Genomic DNA, 18,503 nt, shown 5'->3' with positions numbered 1-18,503 from the left:
GCTCACTGCAACCTCTGCTTCCTGTGTTCAAGCGATTCTGCTGCCTCAGCCTCCCAAGTAGCTGGCATTACAGGTGTGCACCACCATGCCCGGCTAATTTTTGTATTTTTAGTAGAGACGGGGTTTCACCATGTTGGCCAGGCTGGTCTGAAACTCTTGACCTCAGGTAATCCTCCTGCCACGGCCTCCCAACGTGCTGGGATTACAAGCATGAGTTACCACGTCCGGCCTCTGTGTGTAATCTTCACCTCCTCATGGAGATAGCTAACGGCATCCTGAAAATATCTTGTACCTAAGTGCATGTAATAGAAAAATATATATACTGATAAAACTGATAAAATAAGAATCGTGTATATACTTCTGTATCATGGCGTGTAGAGTTTGACTGGGGGAGCAAAGCGGCTTATCCACCAGGAAGAAAAGTGATAGTTTGCCTTTTTAGGTAACTAGAGGTGATTGCTAGATTTTCAGTTTGTTGTTGTTTTGTTACATGTTTTTATTTTTTATTTGTAGAGGGGAGAAGCTTCTTTTAAAATTACTCTGTATAAATACTGGAGTTGAAGGGAATTTGTGTGGGCAATTAGTCTCTAGCAAAATTGCATCCTAGATAGACAGAAAATTATAAAATTATATTAATTATATGGAGATTTAGGGGTGGAAAATAATATAACTTTTTTGAGTAGATTGCTTCAGATTTAAAAGTTTGACATTCATTACTTCCTTCTGATGCATAGCGTGTCTGCCTCCACCACCCCCTCCTGTGCTGGGCTTGAGTTCTCCCTCCTCCTCCTTCACACAGAGATGAAGAACAGACGATCAGCATCCTGTTTTCAGGACCTCTTCATGTCCCTGAATACATTGTAGTAATTTGTATAGTGATTTTACTCCTGGATCATCACTTTTTCAGACTAAACCACAAAACAGTAGAGATTTCCTTGACTCTTTTCTCTCAGTTCCCATTTCCTAAACAACTGATCCCAGCTGAGCATAATGGAAGACGCAGCTTCTGCTTACTCGAGGGCGGCAGTCCCAGGTGGACAACGTCCACACCTTTTTGATTCAAGTGTCATGGTGCCGACCTGTGTTCAGCTGTCATCTACTGTGTCCCCTAATTGGTGGTGGCATCGAGCCAATGATCTGCACCTCTTATGTGCACTCAGTGTGTTGCTCATCTGTGTATGTGGCCTGGCTACACGTGGCTCTGCGAAGCCTCCTGCAGTGTCAGTTCCCACTCGGTTCAGAAGTAGACCAGTTGCTGCTGTGTATGAATCATTCTATCATGGGCCGAGTGACCCTCCTTGCCTCTCCTGCCCACGGGAACTGGGTCTCCTTCAATTCTGCATTGTCCAACAACTTAACTCTGAACTGTGTGCCTGTAGAGTTAAAAACAAACTGGTTAGGGCTGGGTGCGGTGGCTCACGCCTGTCATCCCAGCACTTTGGGAGGCTGAGGCAGGCAGATCACTGGAGGTCAGGAGTTTGAGACAAACCTGGCCAACTTGGTGAAATCCCATCTCTAATGAAAATTAGCTGGGCATGCTGGCATGTGCCTGTTAGTCCCACTACTTGGGAGGCAGAGGCAGGAGAATGGCTTGAACCCGGGAGGTAGAGGTTGCAGTGAGCTGAGATCACACCAGCGCACTCCAGCCTGGGCAACAGAGTGAGACTCCAGCTCAACAACAGACAAACAAACAAGCAAACAAACAAACAAACTGGTTAGAATCAAAGAATTAGAATTTTATTATTTATTTTGTTTTTTGAGAGAGTCTAGCTCTGTTAAAAAAAAGTACCTGCTTAGCAAATTTTAATCATAGAATATATTATTATTCACTGTAGTCACCATAATTGACCTTAGCGCTCCAGAACTCATTCCTCCTGCAAAGCTGAAGCTTTGTACCCTTTGAGCAGCACCTTCCCCTTTCCCTCTCTTGCCCCTGGCAACCACCATTGTACTCTCTGCTTTGGTGAGATGGACTATTTCATATTCCACGTATAAGTGGAATCTTGCAGTACATGTCTTTCTGTAGAGTGACATCCCTGAGTTTTTACTCTTTTTTTTTTTTTTTTTGAGATGGAGTCTCACTCTTGTTGCCCAGGCTGGAGTGCAGTGGCGCCATGTCGGCTCACTCAAGCGATTCTCCTGCCTCAGCATCTGAGTAGCTGGGATTACAGGCATGCGTCACCACGCCCGGCTAATTTTGTGTTTTTAGTAGAGACAGGGTTCTCCATGTTGGTCAGGCTGGTCTTGAACTCCCGACCTCAGGTGATCCGCCTGCCTCGGCCTCACAAAGTGCAGGGATAACTGGTGTGAGCCACCGCGCCTGGCCTAAGTTTTTCCTCTTGAGTCTTTACTCATCTCCACACCGCTGTACTGCCCTGGTCATCAAGTTACATTAGTCCTTGTTTCTGATTATTCGATTTGGTGGAAGTGAAGTCATTTGTATGGAAATGGAAATCATATGATTTGTGTATATATATAGCAGCCACCTTAGTTTCATCTATGTAACACAGTGATTAAGAATTCTTGCCGAACCTATTTAAAGACGTTCTATATTTTTTAAAGGCTCTTTTTTATTAGCCTGAAAATTAGTCACTGGCTATTAGGATTCTAGATAAAAAGATTTAGAAATTTATTAGAGACTGGGAGAGTTCATACTACGTATAAGAATCAGTTATAAATGCTAAAATGCATTCCCCCCACCCCCGCGATTTCTGACAAAGTAAAATCCTTGCTTTGCTGTGGTTAGACATGTAAAAGTTGACTGTAACTTGAGAAGCAGTGTCAAGAGTGTGTGTAGGTCACACTTAACTTTGGGACTTTTGTGCCTTTCTCTGGCAGAGTTGTGCTTGTTTTGAAGCATTCCATCATGGCCCTGGCAGGGTATCAGAGGTAATTTCAGTGTTTTTGGGTTATGAGTCAGAGGGATATATTTATCGCTGAGATAATGTTAATACTAGCTAGATGAGAAGTGTTTCTTCACCTTTCCTGCCTTAGCCTCCCAAGTAGCTGGGACTACAGGTGCCTGCCACCACACCTGGCTAATTTTTTGTATTTTTAGTAGAGACGGGGTTTTACCATGTTAGCCAGGATAGTCTCGATCTCCTGACCTCATGATCCGCTCACCTCAGACTCCCAAGTAATCGCTTGCTGGGATTATAGGCGTGAGCCACCGAGCCCAGCCAGGAGTTTTTGAAAAGCAACAAAGTGAGAATTAAAAAAAAAAAAACTCTTAAGTATTTCAAAAGTTTCCTGTCCAAGTGACTCACAGTAGCTGGTTTATTTGCTCTGTTATACATAAGCATCAGTGTATAAATATGACTGGAGATCCTGTGTAAATAGTGACAAATCATATTTCCATTTGTAATATCTGCTTGGGGCGCAGTTGTTCACAGCTCCTGGGTATTTGGAAGTACTCTCCAGTTGTGTGATCATTCTCTTACAAGACAGCAAGTAATTGCAACTTGATTTTTGGATGAAATTTCTGAAAAGGAAACCTCTCTACACAATGTAATATTCAAAATAAGACCTTTAGTCAATGGTCCTTGACCCAGTTTTCCATTATTTTTATTTTAATGCATATGAAAATATAATCGAAAGCCCACTAGCAGCTGAGTAGTCTTGAGTGTGCTTGTCGTCTCTGCAGGGTTATCTTCATTTAAGCCGTAAATGTTGAACGTCAGTGCCTTTTGAGTCAGAAGTTAAGCTCACTTTATGCTGAAAATTTTAATTAATGCCATTTACCAGTGAATAGCCTGTATGCCAATTATTTTTCTTGAGTGACTAGACTTCTAATCCAGATATTAGAGAAATGTCTTCGTGTTTTCAGCTCTGTGCATGGCCAGCTTGATGTTCAATGCACCAGTCCTCACAGGGAGCAATGGTATTATATAAGTATGAATTGTATTTAGAGCTGCCTGTGTTTGATTTTTGTGTTGGAATAAATACTACAGTTAAGAATCACGTCTTTGATATCTCCAGTACCTAGAATAAAATAGGTACTCAGATGAACGGATGTGAATGAATAAATAAGTATATTTTTTCATGACAGTAATTCTCAAATTAAGAAAGAAATATTAATTATGAAAAAAACTGACTGGGCTCGGTGGCTCATGCCTGTAATCCCAGCACTTTGGGAGACCGAGGTGGGCGGATCACCTGAGGTTGGGAATTTGAGACCAGCCTGACCAACATGGAGAAACCCGGTCTCTTCTAAAAATGCAAAATTAGCTGAGCATGGTGGTGCACGCCTGTAATCCCAGCTCCTTGGGAGGCTGAGGCAGGAGAATCGCTTGAACCTGGGAGGCGGAGGTTGCAGTGAGCTGAGATTGCGCCATTGCACTGCAACCTGAGCAACAAGAGCGAAACTCCATCTCAAAAAAAAAAAGAAAAAAAAGAAAAAAAAAAAGCTATAGTTACTAGCCAGTACCCTTCATAGATAGGGAATCCTAAGTGTATTATTATTATTATTATCATTATTATTATTATTATTATTATTGTTATTTTTGTGGAGTTTCGCTCTTGTTGCCGAGGCTAGAGTGCAATGGTGCGAACTCGGTTCACAGCATCCTTCGCCTCCCAGGTTCAGGTGATTCTCTTGCCTCAACCTCCCAAGTAGCTGGGGTTACAGGTGCTCACCGCCATGCCCGGCTAATTTTTGTATTTTTAGTAGAGACAGGGTTTCACCATGTTGGCCAGGCTGGTCTCCAACTCCCGGCCTCAGGTGATCCACCTGCCTCGGCCTCCCAAAGTGCTAGAATTACAGGCATGAGCCACCTTACTACCTATTATTTTTACTATATGAACTGTGAAAATAAGATACTAGAGATCTCAAAGTCTAGAAGTCTAGACCTGGGCACTTGGCCAGAAGCTGGGGACTATAGGGAGAGGAAGAGAAGTTTTTGGGTTTTGTGTAACAATACTGAGTCCCTATCTTCCCCACCCTGCCCTGGTACTAGTAATTTTCTAGTTTACCTTTCAAATGATCCCGGGGAAAAATAAATTGCAAGAATATGAATTCTTTCCTGGAAGATACTGATTCATGGTTAGCAATGAAGAAGGAAATATCATTCTGGTAATCTTCACTAGTGTGTTGTAAACATACTAATTTCTCGACGCTAAGCATAGGTTAGATTTAGGAGAGCCCTTGGTGTTTTATTTACCTCTTTAGGTGCTAACTCTACCGGATATAAGTTGGCTTAGGCAACACTATTTTAAAAATTTTTTCTGGTATGAAGACTTGATGGTTAAAGATGTATTTTTGTCATCAGAATCTTGCTTTGCATTATATTATTAGCAGCCACCGATATTCCACTTACGCTGTGTTCAAGAAGGGATGCTTTGGATAGCTGTCAGCTCTGATGGGTGACCTTGTGTGTTTCTCACAGGAGCCGAGGTCCAAGGAGGGCAGTGACTACTTTGACAGTCGCTCTGATGGACTGAATACAGATGTGCAGGGGCCCTCCCAGGCGTCTGCTTTTCTGTGGTCAGGGGGTTCTGCTCAGATCCTGTCTCAGAGAAGTGAATCCACGCATGCAATTGGCAGCGATCCCCTCCGACAGAACATTTATGAGAATTTCATGCGAGAGTTGGAAATGAGCAGGACCAACACTGAGAACATAGAAACGTCTACAGAAACCGCCGAGTCCAGCAGCGAGTCGCTCAGCTCTCTGGAACAGCTGGATCTGCTCTTTGAGAAGGAACAGGGGGTGGTCCGGAAAGCTGGGTGGCTCTTCTTCAAGCCCCTGGTCACTGTGCAGAAGGAAAGGAAGCTCGAGCTGGTGGCACGAAGGAAATGGAAACAGTACTGGGTAACGCTGAAAGGTGAGTGCACTGTCACCTGCTGAGGCCACTGGGAATCGTTTCCTCCAGCCACGTTCTTTCCCAGGAAGTGCCAAGAGTCTAGCATTGATGTGAGTTCACATGAGGGGTTTGACACCGGATCCATGGCCTGCCTTACTGCAGATACTTTCTCACACCTGTGAAATAGGTTTTACCTACTATTCACGTGCATTATGCAGTTCAATAAATAATTATTGGATTTTTTACTTATTTTTATTCTTTTTGAGACAGAGTCTTGCTTTGTTGCCCAGGCTGGAGTGCAATGGCGCAATCTCAGCTCACTGCAAACTCTGCCTCCCAGGCTGAAGCAATTCTCGTGCCTCAGATTGTTACAAGTAGCTGGAATTACAGGTGTGCGCCACCACACCTGGCTAATTTTTGTCTAATTTTTAGTAGAGATGGGGATTCATCATGTTGACCAGGCTACTCTCATAACTCCTGACCTTAAGCAGTTTGTTCACCTTGGCCTCCCAAAGTGCTGGGATTACAGGCACGAGCCACCGTACCCGGCCTCATGTAATGATTGGATTTAATACTTATTGCTTATTTTATAGGTATGCCTGTACTGTCTGTGATAGTTTTGCTGGATTTGGAGAAAAAAAAGTAAATAACCAAAGGTAGTTTAGTTATTTGGAAGGCAGCTTCTGAGTTTCACATTCTGTACATGTTCAGAACTCCAAAGAGGTTTTCTTTCCAGCTTGTGCAACTAAGAATATCATCTGGATTATTGATTTGTCATTCCAGCTTTATAAACAAAGCCTACTTGTTGTCGTCACTAACAAGTGCAGCTGTCTTTTTTTTTTATTATACCTTAAGTTCTAGGGTACATGTGCACAATGTGCATGCAGGTTTGTTACATAGGTATACATGTGCCATGTTGGTTTGCTGCATGCATCAATTCGTCATTTACATTAGGTATTTCTCCTAATGCTATCCCTACCCCAGCCCCCCACCTCCTGACAGGCCCCGGTGTGTGATGTTCCCCTTCCTGTGTCCAAGTGTTCTCTTTGTTCAGTTCCCACCTATGAGTGAGAACATGCGGTGTTTGGTTTTCTGTCCTTGTGTTAGTTTGCCGAGATTGATGGTTTCCAGCTTCATCCATGTCCCTGCAAAGGACATGAACTCATCCTTTTTTATGGCTGCATAGTATTCCATGGTGTATATGTGCCACGTTTTCTTAATCCAGTCTGTCATTGATGAACCAGCTGTCTTTTTTTAAACATAAAGACAATAGGAGTAAGAATTTGTTTTGTTGAGATGAGGAACGTTTTTTTATAAGCATTGCCATTTAAAAACTGTAATTGCCTTGTATAGATTTGAAGAAATCTAAATGTCTTGTGAGGAAGCAAGAAGCTCCAAATCTGTACAGCGTTGATTTATGCAGATGCACACAGAGCTGCCTCGCAGCCTCTGGCATTCTGCACAGCCCCCTGGGACTCTTTGTCAGAGGAGCTGAGTGTGTTGTTCAAAAGCCAAACCTCATCGTCAAGTGATGCCCTTCCCTGTCACAGGAGAGAGCAGAAACATCTGCAAATACTACGTGTGCAATGCCCGGTGCCCTCTCAATTACCCCTTTCTAGCTTTTCTTTGCCCCTTATTGAACAGTTGGAGCCCTGCTCCCCCAACCGTGGAGGGCAGGCATCATGCCTTGGTTACCACAAGCCCCTCTGGTACCTCTGGTAAAAGGGGCAATTGCAAAGGTGTTTCATGTCCAAGTGATACCTTTTCCTAGCAGGCCGGTAGGTGTACAAAGCCCAGGGGCCCAGCATCCCTCACGTACTGCAGTCCTCTTTTCCATCCCTATATTTGGATGCTTGTAGACATTGTGGCTGGCTGAGGAAGGTAAAGAACGTCCCCAGTTTTTCCATACTGGACCGCAGATTTCTGTATTGAATGACAGAAACGATTTGGAAAGATGAAATAATGGGTTGAATCTGGCAGGATTAAAATTTAAAGAGATAAGAAAGTTCTGCTTTAAGGTTTAGAAGTCAGATAGCTACCCAAGGACAGGATAGGGAAATGAGGCTGCAAACTGTTATGAGTGAGGCCAGGCGCGGTGGCTCATACCTATAATCCCAGCACTTTGGGAGGCCGAGGCGGGTGGATCACCTGAAGTTAGGATGGTTTGAGACCAGCCTGGCCAACATGGTGAAACCCCATCTCTACTAAAAATACAATAATTAGCCTGGCATGATGGCAGGTGCCTGTAATCCCAGCTACCCAGGAGGCTGAGGCTGCAGAATCGCTTGAACCTGGGAGGCGGAGGTTGCAGAGAGCCGAGATCATGCCACTGCACTCCAGCCTGGGCGACAAGAGTGAAACTCCATCTCAAAAACAAACAAACAAAAAACCAAAACAAGTATTATGAGTGAAAAAGATATCGGGGTTTAATGTGTAGGCCATGTGTTTCCAAGGTGATGTGGCTGAAAACGTAAATGTGATTTCAAAGAGCAAATATGATCTTTAGCTACCTTATTAGAGATGCACCGTGATCATCAGCTACCTCGTTAGAGATGCTATATCTCTTGCAAAGGAGATGACAGTCTCTTCTTTCTTTGCCCTAGTCAGAGCTGGTCGTTTCCCTCCTTGTGGGCACAATATTGCAAGAGATTTGTTAGGAAACGGGAAATTGATTCTTGAGAGGTTCTCCCGGAGGAGCCCTAAATGGGGAGAGTGAACATGTTCCCTCAAAGGGTGAACATCTGAGACTGTCTGTGAATCATAGTCGGAAGCTGCCTCCTAGTCACATGATATGAGTAGTTAGAACGGATGCACGTTACCCCATCATGTGTCATGTATCCACTTTTTAAATGTAAAATTTGTTTCTTAAAATTAATTCTTTGAGAATTTCTTCCCTGCCTGTCTATGGATTTGAAAACCCCCAGTATACATCATCCCGGTGGTAGGGGGCTGGACTGGGGGCCAGGATGACTGTGTGTGTGTGTGTATGTGTGTGTGTGTGTGTGTGTGTGTGTGTGTATGTGATGGGGAGAGAGAGAGAGAGAGAGAGAGAGAATATACCACTTTGAGAAGCAGGGCCATAGGTGACGACAAGGAGATTTAGAGCTGTGCCACATGGAGGAGGGCAGAAAGATCTAGGGATATTTAGCATGGTGGAAATAAGAACTGGGTGGGAGTGAACAGCAGTGTGTAGAGGAGACATTGACTTTCTTCTGGGTGTGCAGAGGTTAGAATGGAACTAATAGATGGGAGACAGGCTGATTCTACATGAATGTAACCACAGTGACAGCCATGGGCACATGGAGAGATACTCCCTTCTTGATTTCTCTGCTACTGACCACATTTGCCCAGAGCCAAACTGTTGCAGGCTTCTTGAGGGAAACTCAGGCAGATATCACTTAAGGACTGGAAGAGCTGATTGGAAGCTTCCTGTATTTTATCCCAAAAGATAGACCAGGAATTTCTGGCTACCAACTTCAGGGGTAGTGATGGACCTGAGTTGTCACTGAGCATTGCTAGATTTGTAGTCTTGGCTAGGCCCTGCTTTCCTAGTTTTTTGCTTGGGAAACACTTCAAGATCCATGGATAAAGGGTGCTTTGTAGTATAAATGTTATCAAGCACACATTTCTTCCTTTCCTTTGCAGCCAAGGCAAGACATGCGATAAAGATGTTTTCCCCCAGCATAACCTTTTCCATGTGGTTTTTTTCTACACCTCTTTCCTCTGGGAATTCTGTATGTTGAATTCTAATTTCTTGGCTTAGAATACAAGTTGTCATGTTTGGACTTCACTGTTTAGTTTAATCTTAGTGAAAAACACGTATATATGTATACACACACAGACATACATTTAAGCCTAATTTTAAATTTATCCTTAAAGTATCCATGTCAATAAATGGGAGACAGTTTTCTGGAGAGAGCCGTTATGAACAAGCCATCTGGTTACCTGCCTACCTGGAATGTGTAGGTATGCTAGGAACATAAATGTTTTTCAAGGCTTTAGAGGATGTAATAAATTTTTAACAAGGGTAATTCTGCTTTCCATTTGTCTTTTCCAATGAGTGGGTTTTCATGGAGTTCACTGGGGACTTCCTGGGCTGAAGAGTTGGCAAGATCATTAAACATATCCCTCAAAATGTGCGACAGGCTGAGTGTCCGTGTCAGGAGAGGAGCTCATAAAATAATTTTAGGATACTGGTAATTCTGCCCTGAGATAGGCCAGCAGCAGGGAGGGGAGGTTAAGAGGGTGTCATAGAAAAGGTGCATTTGAGGGAAAACCAAGCCTAATTGTCCTCCTTCCCCTGGGTGAGATTTCTACTAATATTACCTCTCAATTCCTGTACTGCCATTGCTACGCCAATCTGTTTTCTCTTTCTGCTACCATAGCAAGAACGTCCAGTGTCAATGACCCCTCGAAGCCAAGACTAGTGCTTGGTAGGGACCGGGCAGTGCTGGGGGCCCCCAGCACCAGGGTGAACGGCAGAGGCTTCACTCACATGGATGCAGCTTTCCACTGGCCCCGGTGCCCCCTTAGAGGTGCACAGTCCCATGAAGTTGAACTTGGTGTCATAGAGTTAAGATTGATTTCCTGATTTTTAAATTCGATAGCCACAAAATTCTGCCTATTGTTTTACTTCCTGGCCTGGCTCTAATGTGAAATGTCCTGTTTTGGTTTCATGCCTCCAAGTTCGTAGTCTGTTATCCACGGCTTGTTAGGTTTGGTGACATTTTGGCATCGGCCCAAGGTTTGCATTCATTTCCTCTAGATGCCACGATTTAAACCATGGCTGTTGGGGTTCCAGTGTTAGGGAAGCTGGGAAGTGAACGTGAACCCATCGGAAAGAATTTGGACGTGGATGCAGCTGGAGCTGCTCTGCACCTTTGCCCTGGTCCTCGGGCCCCGGGTCATGGCTTGTAGCATGTGCAACGGTAGCATCGGATGGCCTTACTTGATGGGAAGACGTGGTTTATTGTGTAACTGCTGCATCAGTGGCTGGAAAAAGATACTAGCCAGGACTGCAAGAAGTAGCTCTGGCTATAAACCTCTTGCTACTTTCCCTGGTTTGTAATATTTGAGTTCCGTCAGCCTGTTAGTTTGGATGAGTTTTATTTGCGGGGAGGAGTAAATGCGCAGTTTCTTGAGATCATGAAGTACCATGGAGGGAGAAAGTACTGTTTCTGAAGTCCAAGCTTGGAGCAGGCATCTTTCTCTCTTGGCTTCTATGTGCCGTTATCAGTTCTATTGTATAAACTTGTTGGTTCATATCAAGACTTATTTTTAAAGGAAGTAATGAAATTGGAGAGACGGAAAGTTTTTAAAACATTGGAACTTCTATGAATGAGGATGCAAACACAGTAGGATAAAGTACCGTGAAGTGGAGCCCAGGCATTTGTTTACAGTGAAGGCAGGCTGGTGTTTCTTTCCTGTCAATGTGAAAGGCACTTGCGAAGCACCTGGATGGTGGTCATTGTTATTTGTATGTTGGAGGTTGGCACATGAGAAGTAGTCAAAAAAGTTTATTGGATACAGATTTGAAGGGATAGTTAACCTATACGAGAGGACACATTTGTGAGCATTTTGGAAGCATTAATTTGCTTAAAAATTGTGTCTAATAATTATGCAATTTCTAATTAATGAAACAAACTCATAATAACTTCTACCTGCAATACTTTGTTAGCTCATGAGGGGAAAAATAAGCACTTAAAAGCATAGGTTGCAGTATGTTTAGAGTCATGTTTGAAAATTCAGGCACATTTAGTTTCACTTTTCTGCCTTAGTCTGAGTAATGTTTTCTATTAGTTTCACTTTTCTCCCTTAGCCTAAGTAATGTTTTCTATCACTATGAGATAAAAGGCAATACTAAAAATTAAGTTATTTTACATCGCATTTGGAGAACAAAATGGCTACTTTCTCGTAAATGGCAAAGTCCCCGAGGTATGTTCAGTTTCTTGTTCCCATTGATGGTCAGTGGAGTGAGTGAGTGTGGGATTTTCTTTGGCCTCTCACATTGAGATTCTCTAAATAATGTGGTGGTGTGCTTAAGGACGAGGGCTTTGGGGCCAGAGGGTCTGAGTTCACATCCCTGCTGCTCCACGGGGCAGCGGTGGGACCCTTGCAAGTAAATCGATCTCTCGGTTTTCTCAGTTTTAGTGTGAAAGGAAAATAAAACCTGGGGACCCCAATTCATGATGCCAGAAGGAAAAAAAAAAATTAAGCCGAAAGCTGAGTCATGCAAGATGCTGCCTTTCCATTTCTTTCTAAGCAGGAGCTACAGATAAAAGGTCAAATATCCCCACAGGTAGCTAGCTACTCTGTGTTCACCTTATCTCATGTGAAGTGCTGATTCACCAAGTGCTGGATGATTACGTCATTGACAGTTTCCCTGCCTGCTCCTTTTCCCTTGCGGCAGGTGGATTACCACGCTCTCCCTCTTTCCCCTCCAGCCCACTTTTAATTTTTAAACATTGAAGCCCTCAACATCATCTTTGGAGAAAGGCACAGACCACAGACTATTTCTGTGATTCTGTGTTCTCTTCCTCCGGACATGTCCATAACTTTGGCAAAATAAACTTCTCAATAGATCGAGACCTGTCCTGGATACTTTTTGGGTTACAGTAGAATGGGCTAAATAACCCTGCCCACCTTCGGGCCTCTATGGGGATTAAATAAGCCAGTGCATGTGGAGTACTTACAAGCGTTAAGCAACAACTTATTATTTGGTATTGTTATTACTGATATTACATTTACAAAGACATCTCATTTTCGTTGAAGTTCATTCTGATACAACTAGGTATACTTCAGATGCCACTTTTCCTTGTTTACCATGTTTCTGTCACATGCTTGTCTCACTCAGGTGTTTTTTTTGTTTTTATTTTTATTTTTATTTATTTATTATTATACTTTAAGTTCTAGGGTACATGTGCATAACGTGCAGGTTTGTTACATATGTATACTTGTGCCATATTGGTGTGCTGCACCCATCAACTCGTCAGCACCCATCAACTCGTCATTTACATCAGGTATAACTCCCAATGCAATCCCTCCCCCCTCCCCCCTCCCCATGATAGGCCCCGGTGTGTGATGTTCCCCTTCCCAAGTCCAAGTGATCTCATTGTTCAGTTCCCACCTATGAGTGAGAACATGCGGTGTTTGGTTTTCTGTTCTTGCCATAGTTTGCTGAGAATGATGGTTTCCAGCTGCATCCATGTCCCTACAAAGGACACAAACTCATCCTTTTTTATGGCTGCATAGTATTCCATGGTGTATATGTGCCACATTTTCTTAATCCAGTCTGTCACTGATGGACATTTGGGTTGATTCCAAGTCTTTGCTATTGTGAATAGTGCCGCAATGAACATACGTGTGCATGTGTCTTTATAGCAGCATGATTTATAATCCTTTGGGTATATACCCAGTAATGGGATGGCTGGGTCATATGGTACATCTAGTTCTAGATCCTTGAGGAACCACCATACTGTTTTTAAAAGTGTATCACTTTCCTTCCCAGTCCTTTCCTACATCTCCAGAGATGACCGGGATGTGATTTTGCTTATGTGTTTCACAGGATGCACACTGCTGTTTTATGAGACCTATGGGAAGAATTCCACGGATCAGAGCAGTGCCCCTCGGTGTGCTCTGTTTGCAGAAGACAGCATAGTGCAGTCTGTTCCAGAACATCCCAAGAAAGAAAACGTGTTCTGCCTCAGCAACTCCTTTGGAGACGTCTACCTTTTCCAGGTACTGCCGGTACTTTGTAAGTGGAGGTAATAGTTTATGTACTGCTAGAATAAGAAGGAACAGAAAAGGCAAAACTTGGAAATGAAATTGAATACATGCTTAGTCAGGTTTGGGATTTGGCCTTAAGCAACAGATGTTGGCCTCCCCTGACTGCCAAGGGCCTTGGGCCATCACCAATCCAGTCATTCATCCAGAGGGCACTTTTCAGGTGCCTCTGAAGTCCCAGGCTGTGGCCCATGAGATGCTCTTTGGCACACAAAGGGAAAAAAAATCATGATCCCTGTTCTGGAGTAGCTTGCGATCTAGTGAGTGCAATAGTGAAGATTCCCAGATTTGGGGCTTTTAAAATGAAGCTTGGAGAATATTGATGGGAGGGGCTTGGGCTCTTCCCACGAATCTCAGTAGATGTCAGAGGTTTTCAGGAAAACTCTCATAGACAAATGCTGTGAGGTCTCAGTTCCCTGTGGAAGTGGTCTTTGGATCTTAAGATTCAGGTTATCTACTGTTAGAATTTTCAGTGACTTTCTAGCCAATGAGATGTTGGGGAACATAGTGGTCCTGAGCCATCGGTATTGGGGTCAGGCTTGGGTTTGAATCCTGGCACCTTTGTTAGCATTGAGTTTGTAAGTGATCTTGGTGCCCATACCAGACTTCTCTGAGCTTTGGGCCCTTCAACCAGTGGCTTACATGAATACCTTAAGAGTAAATAACATCATGTGTGTGTGTTAAATGCTGAATAAATTCTAACTTGGTGATTAATATTAACTCAGAAGAGGTGAGAGTGAGAGCTGGGAAGTGAAGTCTACTTCTTAAATGCCCCCCGTCTAAACCCAGCACTTGACATACACACAGTGTTGGCTGTAGGTTACATCTGACTGGAAGTTTCGTGGAAAATCTCATAAAGCCTGGGTTTAGATCTCTCATAAAGATGGTCGTGGGTGCCCTCATAAGCCCTGCAGTGTAACAGTGTTCTCTAGGCTGACTTTGGGAGTCTAGAATGCTCTGAAGTGCTCCCTGCTGGGACCAGCACTGGGTAAGCTCCCTGGGCCTTTAGTTGTACTGCTGTTCCAACTTGACTTAGCTTACTAGAGCCAGGGCCTGAGATTTGATTTTCCTTTTCTTAACAGAAAGGTTGCTTAAAAACTTCTATGACGCTTTAAAGCAAAGTAATGAATTTATGTTAGTCTGAATTGTAGGGAAGGTAAAAAAACAAACAACAACAAGAAAAAACCTTAGGTTAAATCTGCATGGACTTCTTAGGGGTAAGTGTGAAATGAATGTTTTATTTTGTGATTCAGGTAAAACATCCTTAGTTTTCAGAGTTTTCCTGCCTGTGATCCCAGCACTTTGGAGGCTGAGGCAGGGGGAGGGCTTGAGGACAGGAGTTCGAAATCAGCTTGGTCAACATAGTGAGACCCCATCTCTATGAAAGAAAAATAAAAAAATTAGCCAGGCATGGTGGTGTGTACCTCTGGTCCCAGCTACTTGGGAGGCTGAGGCTTGAGGATCATTTGAGCTCAGGAGGTCAAGGTTGCAGGGAGCTATGATTGTGCCACTGCACTCCAGCCCAGGCGACAGAGACCCTGTCTTAGCAGCAACAACAACAACAAAGTTTTCCCAGGTGTTCTGTTTTGTGATCCCAGAGGCCACTTGAGGTTTGACCCTGTGACTCGAATGTGTGTGGTTATTTCTGGACATCAAGAGAAATGAAAGTACTTTTCAGCCTGCTTAGAATAATACCCATTTGCCCACTGTGCTTTATTCAAACTTTGCTTATTGTTTTTAAAATATTTTTCTTTTAAAAAATGTATTATTATTATTATTATTTGAGATGGAATCTTGGTCTGTTGGCCAGGCTGGAGTACAGTGGTGTGATCTCAGCTCACTGCAACCTCCGCCTCCCAGGTTCAAGCGATTCTTGAATTCCTGCCTCAGTTTCCCAAGTAGCTGGGATTACAGGTGCCCGCCACCATGCCTGGCTAATTTTTTTTTTTTTTTTTGTATTTTTTATGGAGACTGTGTTTCACCATGTTGGCCAGGCTGGTTTCGAACTCCTGACCTCAAGTGACCTGCTCACCTTGGCTTTCCAAAAAGTGCTAGGATTACAGGTGTGAGCCACCACACCTGTCCTATTATTATTTTTTAATTGACTTGGGGACTTACTGTATTCCCCAGGCTGGTTTTGAACTCCTGGGCTCAAAAGTCCTGGGATTACAGGCATGAGCCACTGTGCCCAGCCAAAAATAAAATACTTTTCTCTTATAAAAATAGTATATGGTCTTTGTGTTAGAAGTCACTGAAAAGTACAGAAAGGAAAAACCTTCATATATTCAAAGACAATAGTGTTATTTTGTTTCCCCCCAGTATACTTTTATGTACATTCTTTTTTTTTTTTTGTATTGAGGCCATCCTGTAGATGTAATTTTATATCCAGTTTTCAAAATTTCATATTCTAGTCCTAATGCTTACTCATTCTGTTAAAATTTTGAAGACAAGCATCCATTTATTTATTTATTTATTTATTTATTTATTTTTGAGACGGAGTCTTGCTCTGTTGCCCAGTCTGGAGTGCAGTGGCGCAATCTCGGCTCACTGCAGTCTGCACCTCCTGGGTTCAAGTGATTCTCCTGTCTCAGCCTCCCGAGTAGCTGGGATTTCAGGCATGCACCACCACACCTGGCTAATTTTTCTATTTTATTTATTTGTTTATTTTTGAGACAGAGTCTCGCTCTATCACCCAGGCTGGAGTGCAGTAGCATGATTTCGGCTCACTGCAACCTCTGCCTCCCAGCTCAAAGTGATTCTCATGTCTCAGCCTCCCAAGTAGCTGGGATTACAGGCACGTGCCACCACACCCAGCTAATTTTTGTATTTTAGTAGAGATGTGGTTTCACCTTGTTGGCCAGGCTGGTCTCAAACACCTGACCTCAGGTGATCCACCCACCTTGGCCTCCCAGGTGCTGGGATTACAGGCACGAGCCACCACGCCCGGCCAAGCATCCTTTTAGAGAGTGGTGTAATGTGTCATGAGTGTGTCTACCCTGTTGTTCTTATCACTGCTGTGTGGTTGGCTAGCGCTTGTTTCTGGTTTTAGTTCCTGTCGTATTCAGAGCTCCATGATGCTTTCTCCTCTGCTCCTAATGTTCTCTGAGTCCCTCTGAACCTGAGTTGAATGGTTGAATGTGTTTTTGAAATTAAGCAACTTGTATGCAGTGCGAGTACTTCTTGGATTTTGCACGTCTAAGCCCAGCCTGCCATTTTGGAGAGCACTTTAGTGGTAAAATAATTTGAAACAGGCTTTCTCCCTCCCTGTGTGTAGGCCACCAGCCAGACAGATCTAGAAAACTGGGTCACCGCCGTACACTCTGCTTGTGCATCCCTTTTTGCAAAGAAGCATGGGAAAGAGGACACACTGCGGCTACTGAAGAACCAGACCAAAAACCTGCTTCAGAAGATAGACATGGACAGCAAGATGAAGAAGATGGCAGAGCTGCAGCTGTCCATTGTGAGCGACCCAAAGAACAGGAAAGCCATAGAGAACCAGGTACTGTTTGTCTGCTCCTGAGTTTTCTTCTGTTGCTCAACGTCACTTGTGCAGTGACTGAACGCAGGCTCTCATCTTGGTGGTATTTCTTGGCTCACATCTTGGTGGTATTTCTTACACCCTGGGGGAAGTAGTTTCTGTGGCTTTTCATTTTAGGTACCTAATGTTTGCTGTTTTGTGACATGGGTGGTACGATATGCTTTACAACCTTTGGCGGCTCTATGTATATCCTGAAATACTTTGTGACCCAAACTTAATTCCTAATTTGAATAGTGCCTTCTGGCCTTGATGATTCACTCATATATTGTCATTTTCTGAACAAAATCCATAGAATAAAACCACTAGAAGATTAGACAGGCAAGAGTCTAATACAATAGCTTTGCAAAACGTGATATGGTATAACAGCTGTTTCTGTGTCTGTGGATTGCAAGAAAACAGTAATTTTTTCTGTTTATAACAGAGAAGCAGCTAACGAAATGCTTTCTTTTCTCTGCTCTGGTTCCATATTCTTTTAATAAATGGCTGGTTCCTATGGCATTTGCATTTTAGAGAAGGGGAAGCAGTTTGAACATTTTTATTTCCATTTGCTCAGACAACCTCAACACTTAGACAAGTGTTAGTGGAATTTCGAGCATCCTTATCTTAAGTCAGGTTTCCTAGGAGACAGACTTTGATAGAGATTTAGACGTGACAAGTTTTACTGGGAATGCCCTCAGGGACAATGGCAGCCTGGAGTGAGGGAGCAAGATCTGGGAGGGACAAGTTGCATTGTGATGCAGCTTGTCCCACAGCGAGCTGTGGAGCTGGGAGGGCCCTTCAGAGTTCTGTATGGAGGCAAGGTGGCCGGCCTTTGTCCCCTCAGGCCAGCAGGGCAAGGCAGCTCTCTTCAGTAGAGGTCAGTTACCACGAGGGGATCTGTGTGTGAGCTGGGAGAAGGAAAGGAATCCTTCTGTCTTGAAGTGGGGATCTGGGTGAGTCACTATAGAATCCACTACAGCGCCCTCCAAAACCAGTTGTCAAATGACCTGGGAACTTGAATGAGGAATGGGATGAAGATAGATAATGAGCAGGTTCTTGCATTTTTCTTCCTTTAGTTACTTGTTATTACAGAGAAACCAGATTCTTTAGAAAAAAAAATTTCATGGTAACACAACAATTTACATATGGTGACTTATTAGAAAGGAATTTTACATATGGTGTTTTATTTAAATTGCAAATTAAATCATACCTCTGTTTATGTCTGAATGTTTAACCTTGTTTGGAAATTTTTTCATCTGTGTATATATGAAGAATTCAGCCTGAATTCTGGACGTGGTGGCAGACACCTATAATCCCAGCTGGGCGCAGTGACTGACGCCTGTAATCCCAGCACTTTGGGAGGCCGAGGTGGGCAGATCACCTGAGGTCAGGAGTTTGAGACCAG

General features: G+C 43.4%; 1 protein-coding gene across 1 annotated transcript in view; it reads left to right on the top strand.

Annotated features, from left to right (window-relative positions):
- The window catches only part of LOC105527879 (T-lymphoma invasion and metastasis-inducing protein 2-like), a 564,729-nt gene that overhangs the window by 432,032 nt on the left and 114,194 nt on the right, over positions 1–18,503 (top strand). Inside the window, 3 exon segments of the mRNA XM_011964376.1 lie at positions 5,385–5,820; positions 13,364–13,536; positions 16,856–17,080. Coding sequence (XP_011819766.1) covers positions 5,385–5,820; positions 13,364–13,536; positions 16,856–17,080 — 834 coding nt within the window.

Source organism: Mandrillus leucophaeus, unplaced genomic scaffold (genome assembly GCF_000951045.1).
Source record: "Mandrillus leucophaeus isolate KB7577 unplaced genomic scaffold, Mleu.le_1.0 Scaffold698, whole genome shotgun sequence".
Taxonomy (NCBI): Eukaryota; Metazoa; Chordata; class Mammalia; order Primates; family Cercopithecidae; genus Mandrillus; species Mandrillus leucophaeus.
Note: the sequence above shows the minus strand (reverse complement) of the source record. Positions and strands in the feature narration are given on the sequence as shown.